This window comes from Podarcis raffonei, chromosome 14 (genome assembly GCF_027172205.1).
Source record: "Podarcis raffonei isolate rPodRaf1 chromosome 14, rPodRaf1.pri, whole genome shotgun sequence".
NCBI classification, from domain to species: domain Eukaryota; kingdom Metazoa; phylum Chordata; class Lepidosauria; order Squamata; family Lacertidae; genus Podarcis; species Podarcis raffonei.
This window is the reverse complement of record NC_070615.1, coordinates 14156137-14170232: the sequence shown is the minus strand read 5'-3', so window position 1 is coordinate 14170232 and position 14096 is coordinate 14156137. Positions and strand designations below refer to the sequence as shown.

The 14096-nt window shown below is 45.8% G+C and overlaps 1 protein-coding gene across 1 annotated transcript in view; it reads left to right on the top strand.

Annotated features, from left to right (window-relative positions):
* The window catches only part of ATP8B4 (ATPase phospholipid transporting 8B4 (putative)), a 104652-nt gene that overhangs the window by 41704 nt on the left and 48852 nt on the right, over positions 1–14096 (top strand). The window contains exons 9-11 of the mRNA XM_053365581.1: positions 6130–6288; positions 6768–6856; positions 13087–13283. Coding sequence (XP_053221556.1) covers positions 6130–6288; positions 6768–6856; positions 13087–13283 — 445 coding nt within the window. The remainder of the gene's footprint in view (positions 1–6129; positions 6289–6767; positions 6857–13086; positions 13284–14096) is intronic.

Genomic DNA, 14096 nt, shown 5'->3' with positions numbered 1-14096 from the left:
ATGTTTCATTTCTTTGTTTCGAGTTTGTGCTTAAGAGAAAGAAAGGACTCAGGAGTAGGTATAAGCTACAATATCCTTGTGGTCAAAGCACTGCAAAGGAAGGATGTCTGGATCCTCTGATGCAGTCTATGGGTATGGCCAGTGGCGTAGCGTGGGTTGTCAGCACCCGGGGCAAGGCAAGTAATTTGCGCCCCCTAACCCGTGGATTTTAGCACTCAAGTCTCTTCCGCGCCCCCCCAGATGTTGCGCCCGGTGCGGCCGGCCCCCCTGCACCCCCCACGCTACGCCACTGACGACTGGACCTAATGGTCAGGGGTCCCTTAACTCCCCCCTTTACCTTTACCTAGGACCAGGTAATATAGTTCTATGCCCTATTCCAAGGCTCCCTTTGTCAGGTCCAACAGATATCTCGGCCAGAGGTTTCCAAAATTATTTGGCTTACCACTCCCTTTTAAGAAACAAAAATTATGCAGTGCCTTCTGGAAATCTACTTTCTTTAAGTGAACAAAAAGAGAGATGCGGTAACAAATTTGCATTCTTTTAGGTATCTATATTTCTACCTACAATTTCTACCTACCACTCAATCCTGTGTATGTTTACTCAAAGGAACACAGTGGTACCTTGGTTCCCAAACTTAATCCGTTCCAGAAGTCCGTTCCAAAACCAAAGCGTTCCAAAACCAAGGCACACTTTCCCATAGAAAGTAATGCAAAACAGATTAGTCTGTTCCAGACTTTTAAAAACAGTAATTTAACATGAGTTTTGCTATCTAACGAGACCATTGATCCATAAAATGAAAACAATAATCAATGAACTTTACTATAAAATAAATAAGACAGTATTGTAGATGATAAAAATAAAAATTAATCTTTTTTTCTTACCTGCACTGATAATAGTCATTGTTTGGATGGGGGTTTTTTTATCCATTTCTTCAGTCACAAAATCAATCAGTCAGTAGCTGAACTGGGTTCCACAGAGTCACAAAAACAAATGAACTGAAAAACCCTCAAAAACAAAGACGCAAAACAAATAGCAAAAACAAAAGCGCCAAACTTAATCCGTTCCGGAAGTCCGCTTGACTTCTGAAATGTTCGAAAACCAATGCACAACTTCTGATTGGTGCGGGCGCCCCGGAAACAATAATCGACAGCCGCATCAGACATTCGGCTTCCAAAAAACATTCAAAAACTGGAACACTTACTTCCGGGTTTTCGGCGTTTGGGAACCAAGGCATTTGAGTACCATGGCGTTTGAGAACCAAGGTAGTCTGATCCACCCTAGGGGTGGTGGCACTGCCCTAGCCTGCCTGTCTTTGCCACAAAACAGACAGGCAAGCTGTCACCCACTTCCTGAGTCTGTGAGGGTGAAAGCGTCCACCCAAGCCTGGGAAAAACCCACAGCTCCAGCATGACCACCATTGGAGGCAATGTTGCCATCCCACAACAGCGTCCGACTTGGCGGTAAGCCAAAACCGATGAAACACGTACAAATGGTTTTTCAAAATGCTCTTATTTTTTTATGCTTCCACTTTTGTTGTTGTTTAGTCGTTTAGTCGTGTCCGACTCTTTGTGATGACCATGGACCAGAGCACGCCAGGCACCTCAGTCCTCCACTACCTCCCGCAGTTTGGTCAAACTCATGCTGGTAACCTCAAAAACACTATCCAACCATCTCGTCCTCTGTCGCCCCCTTCTCCTTGTGCCCTCCATCTTTCCCAGCATCAGTGTCTTCTCCAGGGAGTCTTCTCTTCTCATGAGGTGGCCAAAGTACTGGAGCCTCAGCTTCAGGAGCTGTCCTTCCAGTGAGCACTCAGGGCTGATTTCATTAAGAATGGGTGCGTTTGATCTTCTTGCAGTCCATGGGACTCTCAAGAGTCTTCTCCAGCACCATAATTCAAAAGCATCAATTCTTCGGCGATCAGCCTTCTTTATGGTCCAGCTCTCACTTCCATACATCACTACTGGGAAAACCATAGCTTTAACTATACGAACCTTTGTTGTCAAGGTCACGTCTCTACTTCTCAAGATGCTGTCTAGGCCTGTCATTGCCCTTCTCCCAAGAAGCAGGCGTCTTTTAATTTCGTGGCTGCTGTCACCATCTGCAGTGATCATGGAGCCCAAGAAAGTAAAATCTCTCACTGCCTCCATTTCTTCCCCTTCTATTTGCCAGGAGGTGATGGGACCAGTGGCCATGATCTTCGTTTTTTTGATGTTGAGCCTCAGACCATATTTTGCGCTCTCCTCTTTCACCCTCATTAAAAGGCTCTTTAATTCCTCCTCACTTTCTGCCATCAAGGTTGTGTCATCTGCATATCTGAGGTTGTTGATATTTCTTCCGGCAATCTTAATTCCAGCTTGGGATTCATCCAGCCCAGCCTTTCGCATGATGTATTCTGCATATAAATTAAATAAGCAGGGAGATAAAATACAGCCTTGTCGTACTCCTTTCCCAATTTTGAACCAATCAGTTGTTCCATATCCAGTTCTAACTGTAGCTGTAGCTACACGCTTCCACTACACCCTTGTTTTTATTCAACCCTCTCGATTGCACCCATCATCCTATCACCCCCTGGATCATTCCAGCTCACCCCCAGGGGCAGTATCGCCCACTTTGGGAAACATAGTCCAAAACTGAAGATAAAGCAACAACAAAAATGAACCTAGTATTAAATATGAAAAAATGGTCTGTAATTTTTTCATCAACTGTAATTGGAATGGCAGCTGATTGAGTTGTCTGGCGTGTGTGTGTGTGTGTGTGTGTGTGTGTGTGTATTCCCCTCTGGAAAACACTTTTCATGTCTAAAAATGCTAAATAACAAATCCAAAGGAACTGCAAGCTAAATCTAAACAGGTTGCAAAGATAGAGTTGCAGGAGTTAAGCCAGGGGTCAGCAAACTTTTTCAGCAGGGGGCCGGCCCACTGTCCCTCAGACCTTGTGGGGGGCCGGACTATATTTTTTGGGGGGAAATGAACGAATTTCTATGCCCCACAAATAACCCAGAGATGCATTTTAAATAAAAGCACACATTCTACTCGTTTGAAAACAAGCTGATTCCTGGATCGTCCGCGGGCCGGATTTAGAAGGCGATTGGGCCGGATCCAGCCCCCGGGCCTTAGTTTGCCTACCCATGAGTTAAGCAATGCTAGCAATTCCTACATAAAATCTGAAACTCTTTAATCGAGTCATTTCTTGAGGGCGGGGCAAAGATCAAGGTCTATAAGTTGATTGATTTATTTTGACAATTACTGAAAATTAATAAATACATCATTACCTAAAAAGGGCAGGAAACTTAAAAGCTGCATATGGTATTAAGAACTTGTTTTTATTCAACACTCCCAGTTGCACCTGAGCATAATACCACCCCCTGGATTGTTCCAGCGCCCCTAGGGGGCAGTATCGACCACTTTGGGAAACACTGATCTAAGTCATTTTCAGCAATCCTATGCTTTATTCCAGTGGCAGTGGTCTTTAAAATTTCAGTGGTGCCCTGTGCGACATTCGGTGCCCCCCTGTCCCTCGCCTTCCTCTCTGCTCAATTCACTACTCTGTGGTTCTGCGCCCTCTAGTGTTGGCGGAACTGGTTGCACTGGCCGCCTCTGTTTATTCCAGCTTCAGTAACAGTGATCAGTAAACATGGAGCAATTCCCCCCCCCCATATATTTGGTCTTGGAAAATGCATCTATTTAAAGGGTCTCTGTGTGTCCAACAAAAGCATTAAACGCATAGTGCGCAATGCTGAACATGTGATCTCTATTAATGGCATCTTGTACATTGGGATAAAGCAAAACAAGTCCCATTGCAGCCAGCGGAGATCAGTGTGTTTAAATTGAAAACAGGAATGGCATCCTATAGCTGCAGACACCAAAGGGACGCAGAAAAGGCCACATATATTCAAAAGTAGCACACCCTGGTTTTTGGCCGTGCCTTTTAAATCTGTAGTCCATCTGTGCTTAATCTGCGTGACCTCAGGGTTGAAAGCTTGGCTGAGCTTGAGTTGCAGAAGCTGAACTCTACAAGACGATGTTAAGATTGCTGAACTTTAGCAAGGTTAACACATAAAGAAAGCAGTTCTAACTTGCTGCGTTATATACTGAGTAGCATTTCGCTTCCCCCCACAGTTGTAGATAGTGCAGAGCCATTTGATGCCCAAGTTTTTTCCTTAACAATTTCTAGCATTACATGAACAAAAGTCACACCAGAAAACCTTCTCAGCAAACAAGAATGGAAAGCGAGCGAGGTCCCGGCTCAAGAAGAATGGCAACTTCAACTGATGGAATATGCGCAGCTTGTGGATCTAACATATAGAATAAGAAAAGAAGAAGAACACACGTTTAAAGATTGGAAAATGTTTATTGAATATATGGGGGGTGGAATTGTGTACACTTGAAAACATTGGCAGCATTAAGATCCTGTAAATTTAACAGTGTAAATAAGTGTTGATGGATGTAGTAATGGAATACTGAATGGTTTAGTGTATGTAAAATATGCAGGGATTTATGTTATGCAAAGGGATGTGGGTGGCATTGTGGGTTAAACCACAGAGCCTAGGGCTTGCCGATCAGAAGGTCGGCAGTTCGAATCCCCACAACGGGGTGAGCTCCCGTTGTTCAGTCCCTGCTCCTGCCAACCTAGCAGTTCGAAAGCGCATCAAAGTGCAAGTAGATAAATAGGTACTGCTCCGACGGGAAGGTAAACGTCGTTTCCGTGCGCTGCTCTGGTTCGCCAGAAGCGGCTTAGTATGCCCCACAGAGCGGCCTGGTATGCCCCACAGAGAAACTTACGGTCTTCAAATAAAAACATCTTGAAGGTCCCAGGCCACAGAGAAGTTAGGCTGGCCTCAACTAGAGCCAGGGCTTTTTCGGCTGTGGCTCCGACCTGGTGGAACACTCTGTCACAAGAGACTAGGGCCCTGCGGGACTTGACATCTTTCCGCAGGGCCTGCAAGACAGAGCTGTTCCGCCAGGCCTTTGGCCAGGGCACAGCCTGACTCCCTCCCTCGGCAATCTTCGCGGAGCTCTGGCCCAATGGTGGCCAGTGGCTTGAATTTAATTAATTTTATAATGAATGATTTTAGAGTGTTGTTTGTGTTGTACTTTTGTATTGTTTTATTGTTGTTAGCCGCCCTGAGCCCGGCTTCGGCTGGGGAGGGCGGGATATAAATAAAATGTTTTATTATTATTATTATATAAAACAAACAAAAATAGGTATTACAACTGGGACTCACAAGATAATGTTGTAGTATATCCTCATTGTCTAGGATTGCCAAACAAACTACGAATAGTAACCAAGCAGTGATTTGGGCATACAGTGGGACCTTGGTTCCCGAACAGCTTAGTTGCCGAACAAATCGGCTCCCGAACGGCTCAAACCCGGAAGTAAGTGTTCTGGTTTGAGAACGTTTTTCGGAAGCCAAACATCCGATGTGGCTTCTGATTGAGTTCAGGAAGCTCCTGCAGCCAATCGGAAGCCACGCCTTGGTTTTCGAACAGTTCCGGGAGTAGAACGGACTCCCTGAACGGATTAAGTTCGACAAGCAAGGTACCACTGTATAGCTCATATTATTATTATTTTCAGACAACCTGGCAATCTGGATTGTGGCTTATTGTTTTCGCAATGTGGCAGGAGCAGGGAGGAGTTCTGTGGGAACTAAGAGCATGCACCAGCAACCATAATTCAAAACAAGCCATGGTTTAATGGGAACAAGCAGGCTGCTGGTAACGATCATGACATTGAACCACAGTTTGTTTTAAGCCATGGTTTACTGTGACATGTGAACTGCGCCCAAGCATCACAGCCATGATTTACCACATCAAATTAAAACAACAATGAACAACCAAGTGAATTCAGGCTTCAGACAGTATCTATAGTATGTCTAAACAATATTTGGGCTTAGAGGGTTGAACATGTTGTTTTTAAAAAGAAGGTTGTTTTATGACACTGTGTCACATTGAACTGTAGATATGTAGACATTTAATGCTGCTTGTTGTACGAGGTGTTTTTCCCTCCCATACTGGGGGTGGGGTGGGCAGTCAGCCCTAGGAAGTCTTTGTTAAAATGTGGAACACCTGACATGCTTGCAGATAGTATCTACAACACAATAAAGCAACCTGTTTGATTTTCATTTCGTAGGAGAAGTTGAGTGTGAACCTCCTAATGGAAAACTGAATAAATACGCAGGAGTTCTTTCCTGGGATGTTAACAAATACTGCCTTAATAATGAAATGCTGCTGTTACGAGGTTGCATGTTGAGAAACACTGAGTGGTGCTTTGGAATGGTTATTTTTGCAGGTAAATATGAACTTTTAATGATTTCTAATCTTACCAACAAAAACAGTTGCCCCCAGTCCTTATATACATTACCTAATATTGATAGTATGTAAAATCACGTAATAATAGTGAATGCTAATAACAAAAACAGCTAATCTACTATATATTTTGGAGAATTGTCTGTTGGCTATGTATTTGGATGCCTTAAGATATTGTAATCAAATTTTGCATGGTGGCTCCTCTGATCAAGGAACGGATCTTGCATCCAGAGGAGTAGATCCAACTTTTGAAAGCTGCACTGATTTTTCGGTTTCCTGTAATTCGGTATGAGATTGCAAGTAATATACAACCTAAAATAAGATTAAAAACAGAAGAACTGAGTAAAAATAAGATATTGATGGATAGAAAAGTTTGACCTTAGGTGTGAAACCTTGGCAAAGTAATCTACTTAGATAATGTGTTAGAGGTTTAAAAAGAATATTAATTCCCTTTTTTTCTAGGCCCTGACACCAAGTTAATGCAGAACAGTGGCAAAACTGAATTGAAACGAACAAGCATTGATCGCCTGATGAATACTTTGGTATTGTGGGTAAGTGACTACAGTAGGACCACAAAACTTAACCTGGCATCTTAAATACAGTTTCCTTGAACATTATGTATAAAGGTGTAATTCCTTAAAATAAGACGAGGGATGCCTGAACTGTCATCAGCATCAGTAGGGATTTTGGAGAATTCTGACGGAAATGGAAACGGAAGTGGAAGTTGTTGATGTTGACTTATTTGTCCCATGTCTGGATTGAAGATCAATCCATTGCTTTTTTCAGTCTGCAAAGGATACGTAATTAAATACTCCCCCTTTAAATTGTGTTTCCTTTGCACTGGAGGGGATGCAGGTGGCGCTGTGGTCTAAACCACAGAGCCTAGGGCTCGCCGATCAGAAGGTCGGCAGTTTGAATCCCTGTGAAGGGGTGAGCTCCCGTTGTTCGGTCCCTGCTCCTGCCAATCTAGCAGTTCGAAAGCACGTCAAAGTGCAAGTAGATAAATAGGTACCACTCTGGCGGGAAGGTAAACGGCGTTTCTGTGTGCTGCTCTGGTTTGCCAGAAGCGGCTTAGTCATGCTGGCCACATGACCTGGAAGCTGTCTGCGGAGAAACGCTGGCTTCCTCGGCCAGTAAAGCGAGATGAGCGCCGCAACCCAAGAGTTTTTCGCGACTGGACTTAACTGTCAGGGGTCCCTTTACCTCTTTACCTTGCACTGGAACAAAGGATGTGGAAATAATTGTGTTATTAATTATGTTAAATTCATGTCTTACCTAAGTAGTTGTAAGTCAGCTACATTAAACAGCAGGCAGCGAAGCAAATAACTTAGTATTTGGTGGAACCTGAATTGCAGCAGAACAGAAACAGTGCCAACTGAGAGCCAATGTGGTCTAGTGGTTAAAGTGTTAGACTAGGACTTGGGAGACCAGGGTTTGAATACCAACTCAGACATGAAACTCACTGGCTAGCCTCAGAGTAGTCACACAGTCTCAGCCTAACCTACCTCACAGGGCTGTTATAAGGATAAGATGAGGAGGAGAAGAACTGTGTACAGTGGTACCTCGGGTTACATATGCTTCAGGTTACATACGCTTCAGGTTACATACTCCGCTAACCCAGAAATAGTACCTCGGGTTAAGAACTTTGCTTCAGGATGAGAACAGAAATCGTGCTCCGGCGGCATGGTGGCAGTGGGAGGCCCCATTAGCTAAAGTCGTGCTTCAGGTTAAGAACAGTTTCAGGTTAAGAATGGACCTCTGGAAAGAATTAAGTACTTAACCTGAGGTACCACTGTATACTGCTTTGATATCCTCAGGGGAAAGATGGTGGAATATAAATGAATGAATGTAAATCAATGAACAAACAAACAAACTGTGACGAAGACAGGTCAGAATGGAAATTACTGCCTCCTTACATGCTGATGTACCAGTAGCTGGGTTGGTAAAGGTGGGAGCCACTGTTAAAATTTCCCATGGTGCCCTGCAGTATCCCTGATATAAAGTTGTTCCAGGACACCTGAGGCAATTTAAATGATTGCCCTTGTCGTGCTGATGCCATTCGTTGATGTCACCAGGTAAGCCCACCACGACTTGTGGGAGGCCGTCCGTTTTGGAGGAACCCCACCAGAGGGCACTATACTGAAAGGCCCCTCAATTGTGGTGCTGTGCCTGAATCACACACATGCCAGAACTTCCTTGAAATGAGCATGTTTCCTGTCATGGCCCTGCTGGCTCCTATCTGTTCCATACCCGGCTAAATATCACAGCTTTGTCAAAGAATCCTGGAACTTGGTCACAGAACTACAATTTCCTGGATTCTCTAGAAAGAAGGGATTAAGATTAAAACACTGGGAGGGTGGCTGGATGGGTGTGTACCCCTCTGTCTCAGGAGAAATCCTGTAGCAGTCCTGACATTATTCCAGAGTTGGCATTCAGCGTGGATTTCACTATAGAATTCATATAGATTTTCAGAAGTTTTTATTAAGTTTTTAAAAAACTTGAATCAACTCATTGTTTCCTCTTGGGAGAGTTTCTTATTTTCAGACCTGCTTCCCAAGTAATCAGCATCGCACAGAATGTTGGACAGGGAGATCTGGATTCAAATTACTGCTCAGCTTCAAAACTTTAGGGTGTAGCCTACCCTACCTCACAGGGTCATTGTGCAGATAAAATTGCTGGTGATTAGGATAATTATGCACGCACCCTTGGGTTCTGAGTGGAAACAGTCTCCCTCTCTCTCTCTCTATATATATATATTCTCTCTCTCTCTCTCTCTCTCTGTGTGTCTGTGTGTGTGTATACTGTAGATGGATGGATAGATGATCGATCGATCGATCGATAGATAGATAGATAGATAGGGATGCGGGTGATGCTGCGGTCTAAACCACTGAGCCTCTTGGGCTTGCTGATCAGAAGGTCGGCAATTCGAATCCCCACAACGGTGTGAGCTCCCATTGCTCTGTCCCAGCTCCTGCCAACCTAGCAGTTCGAAAGCACACCAGTGCCAGTAGATAAATAGGTACCGCTTCAGCGGGAAGTTTAACTATGTTTCCATGCGCTCTGGTTTCCGTCACAGTGTTCCGTTGAGCCAGAAGCAGTTTAGTCCTGCTGGCCACATGACCCGGAAAGCTGTGGACAAACTCCGGCTCCCTCGGCCTGAAAGCGAGATGACCGCCACACCCCATAGTTGCCTTTGACTGGACTTAACCGTTCAGGGGTCCTTTACCGTTACCTTTTACCTTATATGTAAACATTTAAAAGTGAAAAACAACTTGTTCTTGGCATCCGCCTGTCTCGGGAGACAATGGAAAAGTGCACTTTCAAGGGTAAGGTCAAACCACCGCAGAACGACTTCGCCTGAGGTGGCTGCAGATACTGATATGGAAGGGACATGTTTCATTGCAGGGGGAGCAGATGAAGGCATGTGGTTTTGCCCCTGCAGATGCACCATGGTGTATCTTCTCTGTGATCTCTTCCCAGTGGTCATTCCTTCTATAATCACTGCTGTGGATTGTCTCCAGGTGCTACCACCATCTGCAAGGGATTTCCATATGGCTGGGGTAATGTTGTCAACTGATAGGTAAAGGGACCCCTGACCACTAGGTCCAGTCGTGACCGACTCTGGGGTTGCGGCACTCATCTCGCTTTATTGGCCGAGGAAGCCGGCGTACAGTATCTGGGTCATGTGGCCAGCATGACACGGAAACGCCGTTTACCTTTCCGCCGGAGTGGTACCTATTTATCTACTTGTACTTTGACGTGCTTTCGAACTGCTAGGTTGGCAGGAGCAGGGACTGAGCAACGGGAGCTCACCCCGTCGCAGGGATTCGAACCGCCGATCTTCTGATTGGCAAGCCCTGGGCTCTGTGGTTTAACCAACAGCGCCACCCCCGTCCCATGATACCAGCGTCAACTGATACCCCCCCCAAAAACCCCCTCATATGAACTAATATATTCATAAATAACTACTGCTGCTTTGCAGCCATGGTTTCCACAATCACAGCAGCACTGTTGCAATGAATAGGAATTGTAACCCCAAAATGGCAGCTCTAATACAATGGTACCTCTGGATGCGAACGGGGTCCATTCCGGAGCCCCATTCACATCCTGAAGCGAACGCAACCCACGTCTGCGCATGCATGGGCTGCGATTCACCGCATCTGCGCATGCGCGTGACGTCATTTTGAGCATCTGCGCATGCGCGAGCGGCAAAATCTGGAAGTAACGCGTCCTGTTACTTCTGGGTTGTCGTGGAGTGTAACCTGAAAGCACTCAACCTGAAGCATATTTAACCCGAGGTATGACTGTACAGTGGTACCTTGGTTCTCGAACTTAATCCATTCCGGGAGGCCGTTCGACTCCCAAAACCGTTCGAAAACCAAGGTGCAGCTTCCAATTGGCTGCAGGAGCTTCCTGCAGCCAATCGGAAGCTGCAGAAGCCATGACGGATGTTCGGCTTTCTAAAAACATTTGCAAACTGGAACACTTACTTCCGGGTTTGTGGCATTCGGGAGCCGATTTCTTCGACAACTAAGCCATTCGAGAACCAAGGTACCACTGTAAAGGTAAAGGTACCCCTGCCCGTACGGGCCAGTCGTGTCCGACTCTGGGGTTGCGCGCCCATCTCGCTTAAGAGGCCAGGGGCCAGCGCTGTCCAGAGACACTTCCGGGTCACGTGGCCAGCGTGACGAAGCTGCTCTGGCGAGCCTGCACCAGCACAGCACACGGAAACACCGTTTACCTTCCCGCTATAAAGCGGTACCTATTTATCTACTTGCACTTAAGGGTGCTTTCGAACTGCTAGGTGGGCAGGAGCTGGCACCGCAGACGGGAGCTCACCCCGCCGCGGGGATTTGAACCACCAACCATGCGATCAGCAAGTCCTAGGCACTGTGGTTTTACCCACAGCGCCACCCGCGTCCCTAAGGTACCACTGTACTTCTCTTCAATTGAAAGCCACCCTTTGCATGCTTTTGCGGGGGCAGGACGGTGGGGATGGGGTGAAACGAGACCATGGAACATTGCATTCTTTCACGCGAATCGAATTGAGAAATAGGGCATTGTATGTAGAGAGAGCTCTTAACGAGAGGGAAAGCAAAATATGTCCTGGTTGGGCAAAAAGAAATTCAACTTGCATTTTCAGAGCTATCTGCAAACTTTCCAGACCATTAGTCCAATCAATAAAGTTAGAAAAATGCAACTTGAACCAGACATTGGTAAGAATATTTGCAATAAGTACCGGCTGTGGTTTTTAATTAGCTACTAAAACAATAGAAAGTTGGGTGGTGTGCGGTCGTTGTTTTGTCAGCGTTTGACATATTTGCTTAATATAGGATTACACAGATGTCGGGCCAAATTCTGAAATCTGTGCCATGGACCGAGATCTGCCACAAGGCCCATGCCTTTAGTAGGTGGCTGCAAAGCGTTGCATCACCCCAGAGGGAATATGAGGAGACAGTTTGTCTTAGGAATGTATCCCAGAACATTCTGGCAAGCACAGGGAATATGTAGTGCCAATCCCATATAAGGAACCAGTACAGAAAGAGTGGGGAAGCTTCTATTCGGAGCAGAGAACTCAGCAACTTTAATTCTCCTGCCTGGCCTTGGAACACTGTGCAAAAAATGGTGAGGTGAGGCTCCTTCTTTTGGACCACAGCTGAAGGGTGCCAGGTTGCCGAAGGCTTTTGTAGGTGTCTATAGAACAGCGGGGGACGCGGGTGGCGCTGTGGGTTAAACCACAGGCCTAGGACTTACCGATCAGAAGGTCGGCAGTTCGAATCCCCGCGACGGGGTGAGTTCCCGTTGCTCGGTCCCTGCTCCTGCCAACCTAGCAGTTCGAAAGCACACCAGTGCAAGTAGATAAATAGGTACCACTCTGGTGGGAAGGTAAACGTCGTTTCCGTGCGCTGCTCTGGTTCGCCAGAAGCGGCTTAGTCATGCTGGCCACATGACCCGGAAGCTGTACGCCGGCTCCCTTGGCCAGTAAAGCGAGATGAGCGCCGCAACCCCAGAGTCGGCCACGACTGGACCTAATGCTCAGGGGTCCCTTTACCTTTACTTATAGAACAGTGGGTCCCAATGCAGGCGGTCGGATTACCTAGTGGGGCACAAACAGGCAGGGGGGCACAGGAGGTGTAAATGACATTGAAAAGCTGGTATCACCAGATTGAGTTCATCATTGTTGTTGACTTAATTAAACTACATAGTTTTAATTGGATCTTAAATAAATGGTTACTGTTTTAAATTTTTATTGCACTGTTATATTTCACAGTGGGTTCTGCAAACCATGATTCTGAATAATGCTTTTTATATATTAGGTAAGGGGCACTGAGGATGCGTTTATAGTGGCCCAATAAAGTTTTGCATCTGTCAGATGCTGGTGTGGTTGCTCAAGAGCAAACAGGCAAGACTCCGACCTGTCTTTCCAGCCTTTATTCTTAGTGCAAACTATTTACAATGAAGAGCGTCGCAAGTTCATGTCTGGCTCAGTCGCTAGCAGAATCTGGGAGTGGTCAGTCCTTGTACCTCCCCTAGCATAACAGTCGCGTGACCCCCAACCTTCTCCTCCCTTCCCTGTGCCGAAACCTACTGCGCAGACTGGGCGCTGGCAAAGGGGTACTTCTGAAGCTCTGTTGAGCTTAGACAATAGCTCTGTTCATAGTCATGCATGCACAATGCAGAAAGCTGATTTTGTATCCAAGTACTGCACATTTGGGGCAAAACAGTAGTGTTGAGAGATGAATGGGAACTAATCTAACCTCCTTTATTGCTCTGATTTCAGATCTTTGGACTATTGGTGTTCATGGGAATCATTCTGGCAATAGGAAATTCAATTTGGGAACATCAGATTGGAATCCATTTCAGAATTTACCTGTCTTGGAGTGCAGTGGTGAAAAGTCCTATATTTTCAGGATTTCTGACATTTTGGTCATACGTTATCATACTAAATTCGGTTGTGCCCATTTCCTTATATGTAAGGTAAGATGTCAGATTCTGTTGCATGATGTATAAGGTAAAGGTAAAGGGACCCTGACCGTTAGGTGTGGAGGGGCTTGCCACATGAAAGTATCCAGTGAAGGGCAAATTAACCTCCAGGGCAAGTGGGGGAACCACGAGAAATGCCCCATCTCTGTTAGACGTGGGTCTAAACCACTGAGCCTCTTGTGCTTGCCGATCGGAAGGTTGGCAGTGTGAATCCCCATGACGGAGTTAGCTCCCATTGCTCTGTCCTAGCTCCTGCCAACCTAGCAGTTCGAAAGCATACCGGTGCAAGTAGATAAATAGGTACCGCTGTGGTGGGAAGGTAAATGGTGTTTCCGTGTGCTCTGGCTTCCATCATGGTGTTCTGTTGCGCCACAACCGGTTTAGTCCTGCTGGCCACATGACCCGGAAAGCTGTCTGTGGACAAACACCAGCTCCCTCGGCCTGAAAGCGAGATGACCGCCACAACCCCAGAGTCGCCTTTGACTGGACCTAACCGTCGAGGGGTCCTTTAGCTTTGCCTTCATATGAATATATTTATAAGGGTGAAATAAGATGCATTGATGCCCCGCTCAAAAGATTTAACTTCTCGAGATATCAAGAAGAGAACTGAATCTTGAAGAAAACTTGTATCATCTCATACTAACCAAAAGCGTAATCCTGCATTCTGGATGACACAGCGAGGTACCAGGAATACCAGTGTATGCTCTTAATGAGTGATGAAGCACATCTTCCCATCTTATCTGGCGTAAGAACCTTCCCCACCCCACCCCCCAGAATTCATTGAAGATTGAATTCTCTTTTACCTTG